We start from the raw sequence: 24,377 nt of genomic DNA on the forward strand, positions 1-24,377 counted from the left end.
ACCAGTCACAATTCACATTAGAAAAATAAAATGGTGTTATATGTGGATTGTTATGTTTATTGCCTTTTCACGCTATATTTAACTTAAAAAATATATACCTAACTCCCGAGTCACAGATAGTAATGACATTTTTGTTTAATTGAATATAACTTACTATACTTTTTGAAATAGTGTTCATGTAAATAAGACAAAAAACTAGTAAACAAATTGGTGTAAATATAGATGAACATACAAACCTTGTGAAATGGCTGATGTCTGTCACGATTTGGAGACACGACGATCTCGTGACCAGTCTGAATAGAACCCACTGGCGTAGACTGAAACCATAAAAGTACAATAAAAACCAAATTACCGCAAAACAAAATTACGATTTAGCGTCTACGTTATAATTACGGTACAAAATTAAAGTGAAACCTATAAAATAGTGCAATTAATGTACATATAAAAATGTGAATTATGAGGACAATTAACGGCTACTCCCATATAATATTCCTATATTAAAAATAATACATTTAATGATCTACATTATACTTCTGGAAGTAATAATTAATTTTAACAGTGCATTTAAAAAATAATTTATGTATTTATTTAGTGTTGATATGTAGGTATCTAAATAATATGTTTTTTTAATGGAAATATTTTATATACATATTTAAAGAAAGATCACGCAACCTTAGTTTATTGATATAACAATGTATGAAATAGAAAAATTTGTGGAATAATAAAGTTTTTGTAAAGAAAATAAGGCAGAAACAAAAATTATACTTACAATATTGAATATACTATCAAGGTTATCACTAAACAACACTAATGAACAATGCAAGATATGTTAAAAGAATAATGCGAGAATGAGGATAAACATTGTTACATTGTCTAATACCACGTGAAACCGGATACTGAAAGCAACATATACAAAGAAAGCACTAACCTTATCCGACTTATTTCTAACAATATTTGATGGCGGCGCGTTGCGTAATATTCGCATCACGTGAATGTTCGGGGGCTGCTTCCAACAAAAGCGGAAAGCATGCGGCATGCAAAACACCATTGAACACAAGGGAACAATCACTGCATACTTGAGCAGATAAGCAATGTTGGCTATTCATGAGTACACGTGCAGTTTTTGTATCATTGTTATATTGTATCTTTGCAGATTTCCAACGATATACATGTTTGTACTATATTTCGATAAGCACGAACGCTCAGCGAATATTTTAAATAATAAATATTGGTGGTATTACTTAATCACGTACAAACAGATTAATTGAAGAGACTAAAGAGATGAGATCACATCCTGCATCAACACAATATATTTAATATCCAAAATATATGTTTCAGTGTAAATATAACAAAATTCAGGATGAACATTGATATTATACATTTTCAGTAATCTTATTAACTCACTCGTTTTTGTAACTAAATTTGATTACCAGATGTGCAGTGATTTTTATTTACTAATTTATTACTATTGAGCGTTTATAAAATGCCATATTATTACTAAATTGAGACAGAAATATTAATACTCTAACAAGTTATTATTATCTCGAAAGAAAAAAGTAATAGTTTTTCAATGAAATTACGCCAACATCGTATCGCTAGTATACATTGTATACCCACTATCAACGTGCACAGTAGTGACCTCATTTAACTATTAGAAAATCGATTCACATTGCTATCTACACAAAAACAGTTTCTTAATGGGATATATTTTTTATTATATTAAACAAATAATAAATATGTAATTTCCATTAATAGCAAGGAAACCTACGGTAGTCTACATTAAGTAAAAAACATCAAATGGTCATACGTAAGGCATACATGACTACATTGAAAAAATAAAAATGTTTATCTCAAGTAACAAAAAAAAAATACCAAAAATATATAATTGTACTATATAACTACAATATTATTTTATACAATTTGTACAACGTTACAGAAAAATATTAGAAGTCAAATTTTCGTGCATATTATTTAAAGCATGTACACATGACAAATGACAAAAATCAAACATAAATTAAGTTTTTAAGCCTATCTTCGACTGAAATGAAAAATTGCATTGTTTCAATATGAAAGTTTTACAAAATATATTTTTAGTTCATTTTAATACAATTACTTGACAATTTCATTAGTTATTCCTTAATGCAGTATTAAGTTTCTATTCATAACAAAATCAGCAAACATCAAAATTATTGAGCACATGTTACAAAATTATAATTAATTCATATTGTATTAAAAAAAAAAATTTGGAATGTCACTATTTCAATTTGTATAAATCATTTCATTGTATAAATGACAGACATAGTACAGGACATATATAAATATCATTCATCGTATCATTTATATTTATAATAAATAGAAAATAACTTATTATTTGTAAATAATTTTGTAATCCCTGTAATATTTATACAAAAAACTCAAACATATGTTGCTAAATTTTTTGCTATTTTTGTTAACTTAGTAATAAATACTCCTTAATAGTCTCCTTTGAAATTTTCTTTCACTCTCCAATCTCTGTGTGTAAAACTTGAAAATTGTAAGCTTTAACTAAGCTGCCATGAATATCGTAACTATTATATTTTAGATTATTTCAACTACTAAAATATGTTTATGGATATTACAACCGAAAAACAATTTCAAAGCTGGGAACTATTATTATAAATTACGGTAGGTAGGTATAAAAACACAAAGCATATAAAAATGTCAAGTATCGTTTAGAAACAACCGGAATTTTAGAAATACTAATAATATGAATTTAAAATAATATAAATTTAATTTAATAAATATAACTATGTATAATGATGGTCATTGAGTGTATTAAAGCATAAATTACATATTATTCAGAATAAAAATTTCATTTTTATATCTTTGTCAGTTGAATTTGTTAACATCAAAATTACGATCAATATACATAAATAACCGAACATAGCAAGCATGCTAGCGAAGTTACATCGCACCATATCGTTAACAAAAGGATGTTGTCGCGTTGGTGTGTTTGTAGATTTAACAATACAAAAGTATCATAGTCAGTAATTAAAAGTATTCTACGAGTATAATATACTATTAATCAATGAAATTCATTTAAAGTATGTAATGTCACAGAGCTCTCTAGAGTTAAAGTTAGAGAATGACATAGTATATGTATCAGATTGTATCTATTCCCAATATATTTTAATTTTATTTACAAACTTACAGGCAGTTTTTACTATTTATTTGTTTGAACTTATTGAGGTATTATGTATGATATCATATTGAAGAAAATGATACTATATTAACTGCAGACGTTTCCATATCTTGTATTATTTATTTGTGCAGATTATCAACGAAATAGGTAACTATACATATTAATGCGCAGCGAGTGCAGTATGGCAGCGGTATCACCACAATGCATTAAGAGTGTGGCAAGCTGTAATGCTCTAGAATGTTAGGGTATAATATATCGATAGGGAGAAAGCTCAGATGGGAAAGTGGGGTTGCATTGTTTATGAAACACTATTGTTTACCATAGTCTTGCCGGTCCAGTCGAACTCGCCATCATCGACGTACCCTCGCCGCTCAAAGAGCTCTCTGAACATTCGCCGTAGCTGGTCGTAGTCTGGCGTTTCGAAGAAGTCCAGCCGACGCACGTAACGAAGGTACGTCGCTAGTTCCTCAGGGTGACCCTCGCACAACACCTGCAATATCAATAAGGTTAGTTAAAATAAAGATATCCCGTATATCACCATCGAAAATTCGAAAAGTGACATCAATGACTGGACACTAAGGAGATATTTGGGAAGTATAGTATATAATAGTTAGAAAAATAATTTTTGATCATAACTACAGCACTAATGAATTAACTGATGGATGCCAACATGGCATTGAAAAAGGAATGTTATGATAATCAGATTTCTTAGAAAGTATTGTTGAAAGAACAATTACGAAACAGATATAATGAAATGAGAGTATATGCAGGCCTAAAAAGACGTACAAAGCTAAAAGGTGACGAATATACTAAAAGTACACCTAACTGGTAAAATTATATGAATGAATGTGGGGAAGTTTAAGAATTTGTTTATACTGGGACATTGTATTGGGCGTGATTTATATGTATATTGTGAAGATTAATGGCATGTGTAAAATAGCGACTCAATGTCTAAAAATACGGCTTTTGTTTAAATAGAAAGAATTAGAAGATATTTCAGATATTATAAGATTCATACGCCATAGATAAAATAAGCAATATTTACTAGCACATTTACATGATAATATACCCGTTAGTCATCAGGTGTCTTATTTAGATATTTTAATACCATTAATATCCGTACAATTTCAATATTGCTAATATCAAACGTCCAAGTTTATGTACTTATTTATCAGTGTTTCAAAAAATATATTACCTATTATTAAACATATGAAAAGATATAATTTATCAGTACAATCAGATTATAAAGACGGAAGTGTATGCTATTAAAGACTATCTTAAGAGGGTAATTGTCATTAATATTTATTACTATCACTATGACAGTTAATCGTTTAAATAGAGAAAAACGTGTAAAAAATATGATAACAACTACCATATATTATAGTAATAGTAAAACCATAAGTATATTTTACACACCAACCTAACTACTACCTACATACATTAAATCTATGTACCTATGAATTGTCAAAAAAAGTAATGCGTCATAATAGTTCAACATTAGTAATTCTGTGATTTATGTCAATGTTAACAGAAACATCACTTTCATTCATTTACAGCTCAATTTTCTGTAACAAATTTCAAAACTTCTCAATTTTGTGCAATGGTAGACAATTATTTCATGGTAAGCAAAGAGATTAAAATACGAAAGATATATATATCCATAATGATAACATGTAAACACAATATACATACCTCAATTGGTGTCGCTCGCTTGGTGTCACCAATTTTTTGGTATCTTTCTTTGAGAGTATCAGCTTTTAAACCCTGCCAGGGTAAGGAACCACGTAAAAAATACATAAACATATGCCCGAGAGCTTCTAGGTCATCGCGTCTAGATTGTTCTGAAAATAAAAACTTAATTTAATATTTTTGTTCATGAAATAACAAAGATCAACATGCAAATAAGCAATTAAATTCTAGATCAATTAGGACTAATATAAAACAAAAGATTAAGATAAAATTTAATATTATTTAAAAGGTCAATATGTACTAATTACAGAATTTAATTAAACCTATTAAAACCAATAACTATAAATGACAATATAGTACCATAATATATAAGGTTATAAAATAAATATGGTTTATAACATAACATTAATATGTAATTTACTAAGAATAAAACTTTTACATTTAAAAACTTAAGTTATTAAACCTATTAAAACCAATAACTACAAATGACAATATAGTACCATAATATATAAGGTTATAAAATAAATATGGTTTATAACATAACATTAATATGTAATTTACTAAGAATAAAACTTTTACATTTAAAAACTTAAGTTATTTACCTTTCCCTAAATGTGTATTTATTGACATATATCTTGCGGTTCCAGTTAGTGATTTATGCTCCCGATATGGAATATGTTTGTTCGTTTCTAAATCTATGTATTCTTTGGCTAACCCAAAATCTGAAAATAGAAACAATCACAAATTAATATATTAACAAATATCTGTAACAGTATTGTGTCATTGGTTTACTACCTCAAATTTACCCCCATCGGGGAAAACAGTCGTGTAGGTACATAAATATTATAACAAGTAGCTGAATCCCGTAGCGTTGGCAGGCAAATTGGGGTAAAAATTAGAAAGGTATCTACTTGTCTATATCCATTTTAAAATTTCTATAAATCTGTACTGTCGTTTTTGTGTACAATCCATCCATCTTCACAATCTTTCACGTTTACATTATTAGTGAAGTTCTGATCAATACAAGCATGTAAATGAGAGCGTTGAGATAATGTACATATATCAACCGCAAGACTTGCTATACTAAAGATTGTGTTACACAACTATTCTTAGATCTTATTACCTATTGCTGAACATATATACCGGATGACTTTGTTTACTGTGCGCATAAAAATATGCTGTAATATGTAAAGGCGATTCGAGTAATCTTTAAAAAAGTCTTTTTTAAATAGTTATTTCCTTAAACAACTATTGGTGGAAGGTAAACAAATTCTATAATGTAAATTTTACACATTTATATGATACCCCCGCATGTCTAAGCCGTATGCACCTTACTTGTAATAATAATAACAGTGAGTGTAGGAGTAACAGGGCGTAGGTAGATAAATACCTCACGCTATAGACTACATACAGTAAGGTATTTTAGGAAAATATTGAAATTGGTTAGTAATATTTGTAATTCGAGTTTGGACTGTGTATTATAATTTATACTCCATATATATTTATACATCATAATTTTCTTGGATAAATAAAGATTATCATGCCCTATATAATAGAATAAACGATTAAAGAAGGCATTATTTATAATAGAGACCGTATTTAAATGAGGACAATATAATTTTAATTACATAACTTTGAAAGGTTTGCCTTATTGAGTAGGTTAGTTCCTTCAACCAACTGTGAACTGTGTGGTACAGATGTGCAACATGACATGTTTATAAACGAATAACTGTGTATAAAATATAAATAACTATTTGTGTGTGTTTATCTATTCATATGACACTGCAAGATTTTCGAATATAGAATTTCGATTATAGAATCAACAAATCTTATATAAAAGAAATCACCTGTTAACAATCGTTTAAAATAAATATCTAGGACGTGGGTGTTTTGCAATGTTTCAGCTGATATTGGATCGGAACGTAAATATTTTGTATGATAAAGCCATATGAATATCATATATTGCTATCGTAAAAAACAGTATATGTACATGAAAATTACATTAGAGCTCAAATGCACTGGTTCTAATGAGGTACAAGGTTTTATACCCCTTGTGTAAAATTGCATTAGTTATCTTTCTTCAGACCCAACTAGAAAAAACGCACTGTCGTTTATAAGCCGAAATATACATGTAAAAAATGTAACATCAACTCACAAAATTCTGATTTTGAGTGTAATAGGTACATAATTATAATACGAGTAGTATATGATGAGGAATATACGGAACATGAAATGTATAGAATATTCCAGGCGACGTAGGTTAAATTATATTGTTCGATAGTAGATATATAGGTAGTAAGGTCGGCCCGCTTATATTATATTAAAACTTGGTAATGTACATACATACGGTATTGTATTGTTATGTTGTATGCAACTGACAAAATAGAATGCAACAATGTATGTATGCATATAGAGCTGATTAGTATCTATATAATACATATAGGACTCCGTAAGTACTGAATTGTTTAATAAGTAGGTCAAAGGGGTACCAATTTTGAAATATCTCCTTATTAAATTATAAGTTTTAAAGGACCTACTCCTATCACAATATATAATATGATTTTTATCTAAAAGTACGTAAAACAAAATATAAGAATATTTAATTTATTTATGTAATTCAAGTAGCAAACAACCTTACGGCATGCCGTGGCATCCTTATATTAACATCTGACACCAGTAGTACCTCTGATGCGTTGGCATAATATGCAATGAAGCAGTTTTGCCGCTGGTCAAAAGAGTGAGACAGAGGTACTATTGTATATTACCTCTTACTATTATACATACAGCTATGTTACACGAATTTAATACGAATTTATGGCACAAATTTTAAAAGCCAATGTATACCCACTTCCCTACGGCTTCTATGAAACCTTACAATACACCCACATACATTTCAGTCATGATACAAGAACGAGAATTTAATATTCATAATTATGTGAATAGGCTGATTTTCATACGAATAGAGAGGTAGATAATGTTGACGGACTCGCTCAACAATGTTTTAATAACAATACATATAATTATAGTTGAAATATTATAAGTATAGAGATGCCTGATTGATGTCCCGACTGATTTATTTGGACGACCTAAAAAAACCCCCAGCAGCTATAAAACAGATAGATATCTATGCTGAATTTGATTGGATTTTCACAAGAGGGTCTGGTAATACGCGAACATGTTTGTGGTTATAGTGCAAAGTACTTAATTGTAATTTTATGCCATTACATGTTGTTGGATTACAAGTGAACAAAAAATAATAAGTATATTTTCTAATATCGGCATATTTTCTAAATATGGGAGAAATCCAACTCAAAGCTATTATATTACATACTACATACTCACCAATGATGTGAATGATCTTTTCCCTTTTAGTTGCTGTTCTACCTATTAAAAAATTCTCCGGTTTAACATCCCGGTATATTAGATGTCTCGTGTGGACATACTCGATGCGATGTAACTGAAACACACACATAGACAAATTAGTAACTGCCGTATACATCGACAAATCATCTCAAACTCGGCAGGGGGCATGACTGCATGAGTCGTTGCGAGTGCCACTTTTATCATTCAAGCGTTGGCCACATATGCTAACATTAAGAATTACAGAAAAGGGTTAAGTAATGGCTTAATTATATATAGGACAACCGTATTTATGTTTTAAAAAGTGTATTAGCTTCTCATTTTTATATAAAGTTATCAGTCATATAACATAAATGAGTTTTAAATTTAAATATAATAGTAAGTACCTAATGAAATGATTTGTAATCAGTATATAGTAGGGATTTATATTATTACATATAGTGCAGTTACCGTAATAAAATGTATACCTAAGTGAATGAAGATAATAAGAAAAACTAATGTGCATAAAGCGGGAAAGTCCTAGACTACTTTAACATCGTTATAAGACTACACAGAGACCGATATATAAAAGTAACTGTTTGAAAATATTATATTAAATATTATTGTCTCTACCCGTGTGATAAAAAAAATGATGCAGGATAGCTTTACCATAATAAAATTATTTTTTATATAGAAACACTCATAATCTGTACAAATGTAATAATATAAAAACATTTTACATAAATATATTGTTATATTCATACTTTTTATATTTTCAGCAACATGTGTTTTCCTTGTAATAAAATTTAATTACGAATAATTTCACATTTACCTATCTGGTATAATTAATGAAAATAATATATTTATATATACGAGTATATGATACATATATTTTTCTATAAATAATATAAAAATGTAATAAAAGTAACGATGCTTTTGATCATATCATGGTACTTCGATTATAGAAACCGGAATTAAAGATTATATACTAGCGTTGGAAGTACAAGGTTACCTCCACCGGGGAAGGTAAAATAAGACAATTAAAATGTCAGTCATGGTAGTATGGCTTAACAACTATCTGCGTCTTTAATATTTTTATCAATCCAATTTGTAGAATCATTTGTTGTGATGTTAGTACTATTTGTTAAACAGTTCTCATAAATTTTTGAAAGGTACAGTTGTACAATGATACCTAATTTCCAATTATTATTTATCCAGAAGTTATTATCCACTGATTAGTTTTGACTATTACTTACCAATGAACTATATTGTCGATATCAGTGGCAATGCGTGTGAAGTTAATTAATAACAAGAGAATAATCTATTGAACACAACTAATATACAGTCCTATTTTTAGATATTGAGAGTTCTTTTTGGCAAATCACTAAATCTGTTAGAGCAATCTGTTGGTAATCTTACGTTTCTTTTAGTAAATCAACTAACAACGATTAATCACTGCGACAAACAACTCCGAGACCAATACCCGGTTTTGTTTATTTAGGACGTGACATATTCTCAAGAGAATCTTAAGTGGTATGGTAATACAGTATATTACGGTTTGAACTTACCAACTGCATAGCGATCATTAAGACAGTCTTTAGAGAGAATCGACGGCCGCACAGATCGAACAGATCTTCCAGCGATGGCCCCAGCAGTTCCATCACCAATGCATTGTATTTACCGCACGGCCCGAAGTAATACACCTCTGGAATGCCCTCCGCTGACGACGGTGCTGCAGGTACATGGGAGAAAGGGACGGGACGGAACAAAGGGAGAAAGAGGGTAGAATTTTTAATACTCACATAACAACAGAGCATTGCTCTCGCTCGTACTTAACAACACAACACAGCATCCGATATATGACACAGTTCAGAGAAATTGAAACCGAGTCACTCGCGAGAGCATTGCTTTAAAAAAAACAGCAATAAAAATAATATAACTAATAATAAATATTCTTTTATTAATCCAAAATAAGTTACGTTGTTGAAATCATATTATTTTTTGTAATATCGGAGCGAGTCGATATTCGATAATTCGGATAACGGCAGACCTTAACAACAACCATGACCACGACGCCGTGTTGCCCTCGCGCGGAAAAAAATAACTGCTTTCAGTATCGGTTACAGTGTTGTGCCGAGAGAGGTTACTATCTACCGATCTACTGGTACTATGTTGACAGGCACTTACGAGCTGCATAGCAATCATAAGGACCGTCTTGAGTCTGAACCTTCGGCCGCAATGCACGAACAGGTCCTCGAGCGAGGGCCCTAACAACTCCATGACCATGGCGTTGTAGCGGCCGCCACACGTGCCCAAATAGTACACTTTTGGTATGCCCTCTGAGCAAATTTAACTATCATTATCAGTATGCGAAACTACAAGGTCTACTCAAGGCTCGTTAGATGACAAGTTACTTTTTCACAATACTTTTAACGTAATAACCGTAATAATTATTAACAATATGTATTGTTCTCCATGTTTAAGACATTGCTGTCAGTATGAATTGGACTAGATCTACCAATTTTAATGATTTTCGATTACATGTATAAATTTGTTATTCTTAATACAATCATACATTTTTTAAACAAGTAATGCATTTGTATTTTTAGACTGGGATTTTGAACTACAAATACAAGTTATACGTTACTTTACCAGGTGTCTATTGTTACCAGCATCGCTTTGCTACAAACACAAGTATTTATTCCAATCTCATCTGAGATTGTTCACGACAGACAACTAGCAGTCTTAACCCGTATTGAAAATATTATAATGAGTAAAAACCCACAATGGTTGGATAACAATAATAATGGAACCTTCGCAATTATTTTCTGTAAACAATAGACAACTGGGTAATTAAAACGACTAATCTAATTTCTCTCCAATTTATATGCGTCTCTCTTTATTCTATAGTCCAGTCAGGAGGGATAAGAAGATAAACAATGCCCAAAATATCATTCACATTTATTACGTATTTACATATATTTACGTCAGAGTGAATTTAATGTTGATATCATTATTTGTCATAATGTACTTTATCCTTATCTGATTCGACTTTTACATTGCAACTTTCTCTAATATTCGCTACGTCATTCCTCGATTGATGGAATGAAGACACAAAGGTTTAGAAAAGCTAGGTAAGCTGAAGTACTAATGTGAAAGTTGCGTATACTTTTTGCAACTTAAAAATCTGTCCAGATTGAATCCTATGACAAGTCATCGTTATTGGTGATCTGGAATACTAACTAGATGAAGGGCTTGCAATGGTACATACGTAGTTATTCAGAATATATTTAAAATTAGGAAAGAATATGATTAATACATGAAACAAAGCCAAATATTGTTATATAACTTTCTTGCTTCGACACTAAAAGAGATGTGTGCAACATGCATCAGGGATAACAGTTTTATGGATATATTACTGTCAATATTGTTGTCAAGGATCAAAATATCAAATCATGTGCTATGTAAAGCAAAACATAAAGACATATTATTTGCATTAAGACCGGAGAATTTTATACTGGAGACAGAATCGAGACAGAAAATCCCTTGATTAATTACACAATACTATTTACACTTTCATAAGACACACACACAATATTACTTATTAGAGATGAGTTGTTCGCTAATGTTATATTAAAGCAATCTTAATTGTTGATTGTTACACATTCCCAACATAGTTCTACAGTCAGCTACCTCGCACATCAAAGATAGGTTAGTAACTATTGGAGATCTATACCTATATAACTTTTTTTCATCACATCTATAATGCTAAATTCATATTATGCGTTAATATGCGATGATATCTCTTCTGAACGGCACAGTATCTTCCTTTATAAATTATCAACAAAGCAGGGAGACGCAATATTTATTTTATGATTTAAACTTACCGTGAGTGCCTAGTAACTTGTAAAATCGATATTCTAGATGCAACTGAGGAGCCTTCGATTTCATAGGCTCCATTTTAATCGCTACATGTTCGTTATTGTAGAGATTTTTTCCTGCAACAGAAAAATATACAATTCAATAAAACTGATAAGAATCGTATGTTTTACATTTTATAAGTCAGGCAAAGGAAATAATTTATTAAATAAAAAGTATAGTATTGTTCATTTACTTATTTAAAATCTACTGTTTCTTTAAACTTACGTAAACTTACTTTGATATATGCATAATATATATTTCTAAAATTAATAATAATAATGTAGTGTGTACGTGTTGTTATCGATTAAATATCAATAATAAGAAAAATCTGAATAAATTTTAGCATGCCGTGGCAACAAGTAATTAAGTCAACAATACTTGAACTACTTATAAATGGTAATTATTGTAAACATAGTGGATGTCTTATTGATCATTCAAATAAATTATAATAATAATATTAATAAATTACAGATCAAATTCTGTTACCGTCTGCAATCGTAAAAATATATATATATTGGATTGACTTCATCATCGACCAATATTTAAATTATTTATTACTCACTGTTGAATACTGGCCTACCATGCTACCGCCCTACCGATGTCGATTACTTTATTTATTCTACGAATCTCATTTGGTATTCTATCACGCAGCGTAATGCCGAGCATAGCCTTTTCCAACATGCGGTCAAAGAAGTATAAGAATGAAATTGGACTTTGGGTTTGCAAATAAAATTCAGTATAAATTATATTTATCAATTTGCCTAATGTCATTCATTTTCGCTGAAAATGATAAGTAAATGCGAACTTGCATATTTGAAATGATGAGGTTATGCGAAATGAGCGAATCTCACGTAATGTTCGTGGCTCGTTTTATATAATTTATTTCAGCCTCGCCCTTGGATGACTTCCGTTGTGATTTTTAACGATTTATTGCACAAACGTACTGTTGGAGGTTTAGTATTTTGTAAAAGTTTACATATATATAGGTTACAGCTGTTACATTAGGTTCACTATGTATATAGTAGTCTCCGTGGGGTGCCTCTATCTTTGTTGTTTTAGCAGTCAAGGAGTTTGCTTTATAAGTTACGTTTTAGTTTAAATGCGACATAATGCAGTGAAAGTACAGCGTACGGACGCACAACATTTTAGACGACGGGCATCATATGATAATGTGGTGTTTGTGGCTATTATCACATATATAGTGTGGATGGTTGCTAGTTTGTTAATACTCCACTAAACTTATGCCGCTAATATTCCACTACAATTCGAATTCTGTCTCGGTCATATTCGAGAGTTTCAATTTTATCAAGTTATAGTTAGTCAAAACTATGCTTGCCTCTGGCCAAAGAAGTTCGTACACACTCTTCGCATGAATCTTATTTTAAGATAGTTGTCATATAATTAATTGCAAATACTTTTTGCTTTAATACTACAGAACAGAACGAAACCTCTTTCGGCTGATGCTTTCGAATCGTTCATTAGATTTAAATAAAATCATTAACATAATATCCCGTAGACTACCATTTAGGGAGTCAATTAATATTGACCTTCTGTGAATGAATTTGCAATTTCATTCGGAATTACGGTTTCGTTCTGTAATTGGAAACAAGACGCAAAGAAAATACTAAAGATAGATATAGATAAAATTACTTATAGGAAAAGAATGAAATCAATGTCAATATTATTGTAGGATATTATTTTCAATATGGATATAAACATTTCTTATAACTTAACTCCTAAATAGGTAACTTGACATTCCGTTTACTCGATTATGAGAATTTTTATTGCTGTTATGCACAATTTTTTTATAGATATTTCCCGGGAACAGTATACTGGCTTGACAAATTATTTTGTAGTGCGATATTTGCACAATAATAAAATAGCTTTCTGCTAAATAAACAAAGTAAAATACATGTTAAATATAATATAAATCAAATCGTTTTTATTTATGAATATATGATATGCTCTATATTTTTTAAGACGGTAAATAAAGTCATAATGTATATTGAAGTCTATTATGTCTGTTAAAAATAGTTTTATAGATATAGGCCTAAAATATACCTAAAGCTATTTTTACACAAAGATAAGATTCCCGGCGTTTTTATGAATTGGACTAGATTTATTTGTATACGATACTAAGAAAACATTATTCTTGATAACAGACGTCTGAGCGTCTGGACAGTTGATGACACATGCATTTGAATCGTTCAAATGCAGATGGCAAACACAAGCAAAAAGCGTTTTAAATTAAATATACCAGTGGCAAGGCAATATGTCCCAGTTACTATGATATGAATAATATATGATATTATATGAATGTTTGAAATGCCCGTTATACCAACAAAAATAAACGTGTTAATATCGATCATTTCAATTTTCCGATGGCACAGATACACAAACTAAAGTCAAACTTATTATCTAAAAGATTCAAAACGTAACCTGACTATAAACGCCATTTTTTGACCCACGCAATTAGATTAAAATATCACCATGATTGAGGTTATTGGACGTCAATTTTGATGGCTGACATACTATAATGAGTCTGGTCACTCATGACAGTATGTCAGATACTGTACAGTCTGAGTAAGAAGAGATTTTTGTCAGAATAGGCTCATTGCTAGTAAAGAATGATATTCGTTAGAACCACATCTATATAGTTGTACCTGTGTCTCCCCTAGTTCCGAGGTCAAGCAGCTTTACAAGCTGAATTGCAGTTTAAAGGGAAGAGATGTGACCGTAAAATTACTAGGTATTGTGAGACGACACTAAAGTCCGCAAGAATATGACTACACGATGATACGAAGGGAATAATGATATATTTTATAATATACCACAAAAGTAGAGTTATAAACTCTACCGATACTAAATTTTCTTTCGAAACAGAAATATTGTCTTTTGATATATGTCTCCGCCACAACTAAATATCACTTAAAGTCAGTCATATCCGAATTGATGATGGTGTTTATTAAACAATGAGCACTTTAAGCAATGACTATAAGGTGATATACCTAATAGTCATTCTTTTAGATATATCTAAATACTCAGATCTTTTAGTTTCTGAATTATTTTCGGGTATTACACATAGAAATTGTTCGTTCAAACTGACAGAAACTACTTTAACAAGCGTATAACATTTTCCATCAGATTAACCGTTCGCTAATTAGCCGTTTCAGTGGTATGAATAAATGTATCAATGGATGAGCATCAACACTATTCCTAGGGCACTATATAATACAGTATAACTTTGACCTAATTAGACACTGGCGGCAGACCCCATGTGTGGTAGAAAGACAACTGTTTACACAAAAACTAGTATGCATGTAGACAAACGAAGACTACGAGCGTGGGAAGTTTCAAGTCGAGTGAGGTCTAACAGTGGGACACAATCGGCCTTATTACAAAAAGATAAACCTGGTTTAGCACTAGTAATAAACCATTCACCAATGTATTCCTTATTACAAAATGAAGTTTATCTCTAAATCGTGATTCGTCTATGGTCTAAAGTTAGACCTGCGATGCCCCTAGTTTAACAGTGGTCTAAATGCAAAAAGTCAAACTCCATTTTAAAAATTCTATTGTAAGTTGTAGTTTTTGGAAAAATATTTTAACTAAAATTAAAAATATATTAAATAAACATTTTTAAAGCAAATATTTACGACAATAAAAATATATAAAAGACGTTATTTGTTATTTTTTCACTCATTTGACTTTGAAATAGTCACTATTCGACGATCCAATGATCCAATAAAAATATCTCGCCGTTCCTTTTCTCCGTCCGGACTCCTACTTGTAATTTAAAACTGATTTTAAGCCTAATAGTACATTAATAAATATTATATATTAATGAAATAGTTATAATGAAGACATAGATATATAGAAATAAATTTATTTTTAGTTTATACATTTTTCTTTGAACTAATATTATTTTTGATCTTTTCAGTTTTCTGGTAAAATGGAACGTAATTGTACGGTGACAGACATGAGTGACTGATTTCTGTATGGAATACATAATGAACGATTTAACTGTAGTACTAAGTAGTCCTCTGTTAGATCTGGATTCGTAATAATGTTAGGTTTATTCCAAGTATTAACTTTAGGAATGGTTTAAACCACGACCATCTAGACCACGTTTCGTCCGAGTTTTAACAGATTTTTTGTAATAAGACCGAATATGTTTAATAATAAATAATTAAATACTAACCTAATAGAAAAGTATAACCGTATACGTGGAGACTAGATAGGAATTTATTATTATTACAATATATTTATAAATATTTGCATTCGATCAACGAGTAAAGATGTTTCATCATGTTAACAATAAACACTACTAACATTTGCTACTTACCTACTACCCTTAGTTTTTTTATATGGTCAATTATTTTAACATGGTAAGGTAAACATATTTTTTTTCATTCGACGTTAAGTAAAACCGAATATATTGCCCCAAAAATGAAAAATAATGCGATGATTGAAGAAATAGCAATACAATGTCTAAAAGTTTATAATAACTACACTTTTATATGTGATCCATAACAATGATATGTGTATAGGTATATCCATAAACAAATCTGGAAATGTTGAACTTTATTATATAATATTTGACTAAATCATGAAATGTGTTCTATTCTCTCCTACTGACATTTTCAGGTGTGGTAAACACAATTCTATAATCTAGTTACGACATGTATAATACAATCGAGAGAACCTCATAATATGACGACTAAGGCACTATTATCATGCCACACCCACTTTTGCAGTAAGCATTACAAGGGGTTCGGACTAACAAAGCGCGGCATCTTCCGCCTGTCATATGATCGAACCAATATGATCCGTGAAGAGAAATAACATAGAGCATTGAAGTAAACTCATCTATTCATCATAAAATAATAGTAGTGTATCATTCCTTTAAACCTCTAGTAGTTATCAGAGAAGACTAGAACATAATACACAATAAAGTGCAAGAGAAGGAAATCTATGTTAAAATTATAAAGACAAAAGATCAGATTTTTAAATGTTTCTTTTAATGGATAATTTAATAAAAAAGAAATTATCTATTAAAACATCATCTACAGAAAGCTACTTTATAAGCATGTAACATTGTCTGTATAGCACGAGGATGTCGCAGAATACAATTAGTCTGAAAATAACACTATACCAACCCATCTGGCCAACCTGACATCCTCCTAAGAGAAGAGATACGTAATGACGGTTGTATGATAATAAAATTTACTACATCGGTGTATTTCTAAGTTCAATAGTCCTGCGTCAGTGACGCATCGCGTGTCGATGACGCATCGTGGCTCCAATGCAATGCCACTAACCACGGCATCGTCTACTTCCAAAGTTTTTAAGGCTAAAGGCACTCACTTATTTATAAACTTAATTTTTTTATAATAATGCTAAATGTTTATATAACTATTTTAATTATAGAACTGTTTTTTCTATGTTAGAACTACGTCATTTATGAAGCTGTTATTTGTTATTTTTTGTTATTTGAAAGGATATGTTTACCGATTAATTGCATAGACATTTAAATAAATCGCCTTTGTAGGACGATTTTTTTACAAAGAAAATAATTCAATGTTTGCTGTCATCACAATAGTGCCTATATTCTGACTTTATCATCAGATAATAAATAATAAAAAATGACGTTGAAATCATGATATTTGTGATATCAAAATCAATAATCTTAATGAGAAATAAAGTGTGAAAGTACTGTGGTAGCTTCAGTGTTTGTAATGGTTTTAGTAGGGTCAGTATTGGCTGATTTTACATACAAAAGTAAGATAATTAAATATAGAAAGCTTCATGTTCAGAGATAGCTCATTTCTTTGACATGCATTATAATTGTGTGCGTGAATACGTTTTATTATCACGATGCGGTCGTTAATCTGAAATACTCAGTATTGATTTTATTACACTTACAAAAGTGTAGAATCGTTTTCTAGATGTTTGAATATATAATATCATTAAGGAAAACAGAGATGGATATTTTTTAATGGACGATGAAAACAATTTTTTCACTGCTCTAATACAAGCTGGCGGGGCACCAGACGGCAGATGAAGTTCACTCATTATAACATCCAATTCATTAGGAAGCACGAGGGTTTCCGGGAGGACAACTTGAAAGTCAACTTCAAATGGTACATTGGTAGTAATAAGACCAACTGATAGAAATGGGGACTCCGTTTCTATCAATTGCCTCTCCCGTACGATTAAATAAGGAATGGGAAAATTAAACCGGTAAAATAGCAGTAAACCCATTGTTTCTTATATTCTATTATACCAGAATTAAACGGAATTGAAAGGAATGTAAAGCGTAAAAGGGAATTTAAAGCAAGCTGACGACGATTAGTAGCTATTAGACATTAAAGTTAAAGACATCTGAATAGAAGCTATTATAATAATGTAAACCGAAATGTCTTAAATTCTTTAAAATGTTGGTCGATAACATAATTAAACGCTATAGTTATGTAAGTTTTTTTAGTTGCTTTTTTTTTAATTTAGAGTTCACAGACGCAAAACGATTATTGAAAGTGGAAAGGTTTTATGAATGTAACTTCCAGCGGTACTGTAGCACAAAAGAACAATTGATTTCAATACGTTTTATATTTATTGGAATGCTGGTTTAATCGGGATTAATTTTAGCTTTGTTTGAGGCTAACCGTTTCAACCTTATTCATATTATGCGATTTTTCCTTATTATGAACGATTGAAATTGCTTTTTAACAGACATGAAAAAAGGAGAATATCAATTCAACTGTAACAAAACAAACTATCACCAGTTCCCGTCGATAAATATATTTATTTATAATATATTTGTCATACTATTCGGATTGTTGATTTCCTAATAAATTGTTCTATTTTCTTAATAGTTAAACAGTTATTTTCTTAATAGTTATACAACAAAATTGATGAAATTGAAACAAAAACTAATCATAGGACTGTTGTCAGTGGTTCCCAAATAGTTTTTGCTGTGTACCACTTCAAAAATAACCTCAAACCTAGCGTACCCCTTATTGTTGCTACAATAATATTATAAATGTGAAAGTTTGTGAGTGTGTGTGTATGTTTGTTTTACTGATAGCCGCACATACCCCTTGATGCAACTTCACATACCCCAGTTTGTACGCGTACCACTAATTGAGAAACACCGTTGTAGATGATAGTTTGTAAGGATAAATGTATGTTATTCTTCTCATTAAAAAACTGCTGGATTGATACGAATTAGATTTGGTACACAGATATATCCTTATAGATTAACTTAGAATACTTTTTACTTTTTAATTAAATAAATAAACTTTTCAAACTTAAGTGAGTAGCACCGCGGGATTTATCTAGTGAAAAATACAGCATTATTGGAACATACTTAAATAGGCTTAAACATATCGATCACAAATCAGGTCTACATTTAATTAAATTAAGACTAATGGCTTCCATATAAAACAGACTACTAATTAGTTAGCAAATACTAATACAGTTTGGAAAGTAAATAATGTACACATAGACTTAATCACACGTGCACGTGTTCACGTTATTTTCAGTGACGCCAGTTTGAATCCAATTCATATACATGCATCCATATAATCCATAGATAACTCATCAACTAAATGTAACCTTATCGCTTAGATAATAAGAACTAGATGTGGAAGTCACCATGTATTGACCAATTGACATACTTTTAGACAAAAATCTCGTGTTGCCAACGATAACATTTTTTCAGATTGACTATGAAGACTACAAATAGAAACACCAAAAAATAGAGGAATATCTGTTGGTTAACTGTTTTGATTCGTTCGATCATATTACTAGCACCAATTAATGTTCAGATTGAACAAATCTGAAAGCAAGTGTACAAAAGATATATAATTACCAGGAGATTAGTGTTTTTGAAATGTAGTCTGTCAATGTATTAAGTTGAAGTTACTTTTAAATCAAAGTAATAAAAATATAAAAACTATAAATCGTAAATAATTTAGTAGACATATTTATTAAATGTGTAATACTACTTGTATTACTAATATTACAAATGCGAAAGTGACTTTATTCGCATGTCACGTTCCGTCTTCTTAGTCAGTCATTATGGAATTTAGCATATAACATAGCATTTGGGATGGAGAACACAGATTTTTTTTACAATCTTGGCCATTTGGACGGCAGATTACAGCTAGCCTACAAATAAATACAATATATGAACGATTATTACAAAGCGACGGTGAAAGCAAACAGCTGTCTGTCTGCATGTTTCATACGTTATAATTAAAGCTCTTTATTTAGCCACATTTTATTGTATCGTGTATTGCAGGCAATTACAGTGCATACAGTACCAAGTATTGTAATCTCTTCGGAGTAATATATGTTGAGAATCAGTAATTTTACGTAAGAACTGACGTTCCTGCAATTACTTAGGTAAATGTTTTTTCCCCATACACAATCAACATTAATACAAATATAACATAGTAATAAACTCTAACCAATTCAAAAAGTATCGCCGATATTGTCTTAGTTTCTACAAATCAATATATTTTTTTAAAATAAATAGTAAAAATCCAGTTCGTTACAAGTAACCATATTCATGTACACAAATGTTTGTACCCTGCGGGTAATAGAACTCTGAAGTAAAGGGATGTGCCAAACCGCTAGACCGCAGATAAATAGATATATATGACAAACAGATTGTTAAATGCTTGCATAATATTCTATAACAAATATAAAATAATGCGAATATAATTAAATTTAATAAACACTGAGTGCAATAATGCGTTTCTATGCGACTATGTGAATAAATTGAGTAGGTATGGCTACTTATCAGTTATCAACACTACCATTGACCCTCTGTTATCTCCACGAGGTTGTCGATCTACCATGTTCGTGTACTTACCTCATAAAAATCTTTCTTTCTAAATATAATATAATCATTATCAGTGGAGTAGTTACATAGGGGGCGTTTTTTTTTTAAGTATAACATGGTTCACCTGCTACAGTACGGTACCAGTATATGCACCAGTGGAGGATAGGATAAGCGTTAAGTCAGGATAATTAGCCCATCGTGGCGATTTTTAAAGGAACTAGTTAATTAATTTATATGACTTTAATAAATTCAGTACAAAAAGTAGTAAAAGGTCTTAATACCATGCGGTATTTTTTAGAAATTAGCCATACGTAATAACAATGATGGTTTCCATGACATGCCGCGGACAGCCAACTTAACATGCCACCTTGCTAGCAATAGGACCACTAAGTCCTCATTACGAAAAAATTCTACCATTTTTACGTCATCCAGATTTAGGCTAATAGGCGTCATACCTGGGAATGCATACAGTCACACCGTTCATCAGTTTTTTCAATGGTCAACTTTTATGACAAAGGAGGTACCTTTGTACAAAATCTAGTAAAACGTGGTTCGATTAGTACACTAGTGTAAAATTAAAATTCACCACCTATTAAATGACACTTAGGACTAACCTTAATAGATGTTCTAATAAGAATATCAGTGTATCCCTGTTTCATTGCGGTAGTGACTTATGTTTAACAATGTAAATATTATGTCTAGTATAAGACGCAGAGTGAATTCGGGCAAAGAGAATCTATATGTTAATCTAGGCTGTCTGTATTCTGTACCACATTTCATTCAAATTCGTTCAATTGTATAAGCGTGACTGATTCATAAATATACAAACATGTTCAATCTGTTACAGAAATGTTAACATTTAAAAAAAATATATGAATCCTTTTAATTTATTATCAATTTAAAAAAATCAAGCATTATCGAACAGAGAACTTCTAGTTTTATTACAAATCATCTAATATGTAATAATATTCTCATATAAATGCTACAGAACCGTGTAAACACGACAGGTGAGATTTCTTTATTGCACCGCCATTATCGAAAACCAGTTTCAAACTTAAACAACGGTCAAGCAATTCCACAATTGCTCTATCTATATAAAGAAATATATTACGGTCTACAAAATACCTACAAACGATACAGAATTAGTATGTGCCCAATACGGGAGAGTAAATACGACGTCCAAGGTCAGTGGATATCGTTAAACACCTAATTAGTTTCTAATCACCATACTAAACTCTAACTAGTATTTTTTTTAGTGTTAACCCTTAATTTCTAAGGATTACTGTGAATTTCTTCTGCTCTGTATTATAAGATGACGACACGTTCGCTCAAGTATACTTGATACAAGAAATAACATAAAAATGTACCGGTTGAGTTTCTTGCCAGTTCTTTTCAACTAAAGCAGTTAGCCGAACTAGGCAGTAGGTTAGTGATAAAAAAACAATATGCAAAAGTAGAAGACAGTGTCCTATATGACAATCCTTAAAAGGATATTCCTCAATTGAGATCTGGATTTAGAAGTTGAATTTTTTTTTATAATTTTTAAGGTATGATTTTAAAATCCGTGCTCAACTAACGAAGACATCCGTAGACATACATATGTATAATAGTTGATAATATGTTAAGAGGGCCAGAGTTAGCTAGAAAATATAAAAGGTTCTTTAACTTAATATTTCTTAAGTGAGTAAAATAACAATAGATTTAAAACTTTCAGTGAGTAATTTTACTAATCTACGAGTACCTATTATTGCCAGGAGGATAACGTACATGCATACGTAAGGAATTTGATTTTATAGAATCTCGTAAACACTGTTATAAATTTGCACCTATGTAATGATAGGTATTAGAACGAATAGTCATATCCGGTTTACCTACTTCACAAGTTACAAAAAAATATATACATATATATTTAAAAATTTCAGGACGGTCATACCTACCTGGTACTGTACAATAAACATAATTGTTAACCTTGCGCAAATGTTGCTTAAGACTCATTTCAATGAGCTGTTCCGAGAGACGACGGCGAAAAGAATGACTCATAAGTCTTCTATTATATTATGGGTCTTTGTTAGACTGTCTGCTTTTACTTGCGATGAATCTTATACACGAAATATTTAAATTGTATAAACGTACTGTATTTAGGTCAGATTTCTATAGAAAGGATATATAATTGCAGTAATTACGTTTTTTGCCTTATGGTTGAAAATTGTAGCCATTGCCATACGATTGTAGAGGAAGCATATGTATATTTGACAGGAAATAACTTTTACCACTAATTACCTCGGTATATGTATTTATTTTTTTAATTTATATATTTTTAAATCTGTTCACATCGATCAATCCACAGACGCATTAGGCTGGGCTGTATATGGGAAATTCCGTCACATCTTCCCGGCGCAAATTCCATGTTTGAAGATAAGAATTCTTAACAAGTGTATTCATTTTCTCCGTGATGAGGTATATACACACAAATAAAAGTCGCGCAGCTGGCAATGGAGGGAGCTATGCTCAGCGTTTCTGTATGACATAGGATCCGAACTCAGGAAATGCGAAGGAGGACCAAAATGAACGACATAGCTCTGAAAGTTCGTGAAGAGTGCCAGCGGGAAAATAAATGTAGAGTTAAGGCCGTATATGCATCGACGGAATGTCGAGCGCACTTCAAGATGGGCATTAAGAAGGTGTCTCTGAGCACATGGATGCTGAAGGCGGAAGATGACACATGGTGGAGAAAGACCTATATTCAACGGATGGATTATATACATACGCTGAAATTATTTAGGTTACTTAATCCATAGGGTGCGTTTGTGATATATAACCTATATTAATACTGAAACATTAGATATTTTCAGAGTCATTAATACTGGTTTTATGAGCTGCGCAACGGTTCTGCATCACCTGGCCAGAGATATTATTATGACAAATCTAACAACACGACTCATTTGTTCCGACTAATTTAGTCATAAATAACAAGTTGTATCTCGCGGCGTTGCCCAAGCGAATTCGGATATGTATCCGGTGTATTAATTTTGTTATGGTATGATTGGCCTCGGTCCTCTAGCTGTTTGTATTCCGATGGTCGCTGATTCGATTCTGTTATGTTTCGAGACGGTTATGTTAATTATTAGTTGCCTAGTACCCGTAACACAAGCTCTGCTTAGTTTGGGACTGGATGGCGGTGTGTGAATTATCTTAGATTGCTAATATCATTATTAAATCAAAGTTCATGCGAATAGTTATGGCATAAGTACATGAGAGTTTATCCATATAATCGTTTGCATTAACTCTACTTGTAACAATGTATGAATTAGAATAAAAGGTATAGATGCTAATCAATAATGGTATTGTACCTTAAAAAAATAGATGGATATATATTGCAACCACTGCGGTTCCATT

General features: G+C 31.0%; 1 protein-coding gene across 13 annotated transcripts in view; it reads right to left on the reverse strand.

Moving 5' to 3' along the window:
• The window catches only part of LOC131853702 (casein kinase I), a 50,192-nt gene that overhangs the window by 15,387 nt on the left and 10,428 nt on the right, over positions 1-24,377 (reverse strand). For 10 of the 13 annotated variants that reach the window (XM_059204783.1, XM_059204775.1, XM_059204767.1 and 7 more), the window contains 7 exons: positions 12,097-12,207; positions 9,778-9,941; positions 8,213-8,327; positions 5,473-5,592; positions 4,874-5,022; positions 3,501-3,671; positions 237-317 (listed from right to left, as the gene is read on the reverse strand). In XM_059204783.1, coding sequence (XP_059060766.1) covers positions 237-317; positions 3,501-3,671; positions 4,874-5,022; positions 5,473-5,592; positions 8,213-8,327; positions 9,778-9,941; positions 12,097-12,207 — 911 coding nt within the window. Of the gene's footprint in view, positions 1-236; positions 318-3,500; positions 3,672-4,873; positions 5,023-5,472; positions 5,593-8,212; positions 8,328-9,777; positions 9,942-10,396; positions 10,549-12,096; positions 12,208-24,377 lie in introns of all 13 variants that reach the window. The other 3 variants (XM_059204801.1, XM_059204792.1, XM_059204733.1) reach the window with 1 other exon arrangement.

The sequence above is a fragment of the Achroia grisella genome, unplaced genomic scaffold, assembly GCF_030625045.1.
Source record: "Achroia grisella isolate CSIRO2021 unplaced genomic scaffold, CSIRO_AGI_Agris_v1 utg1186, whole genome shotgun sequence".
NCBI classification, from domain to species: Eukaryota; Metazoa; Arthropoda; class Insecta; order Lepidoptera; family Pyralidae; genus Achroia; species Achroia grisella.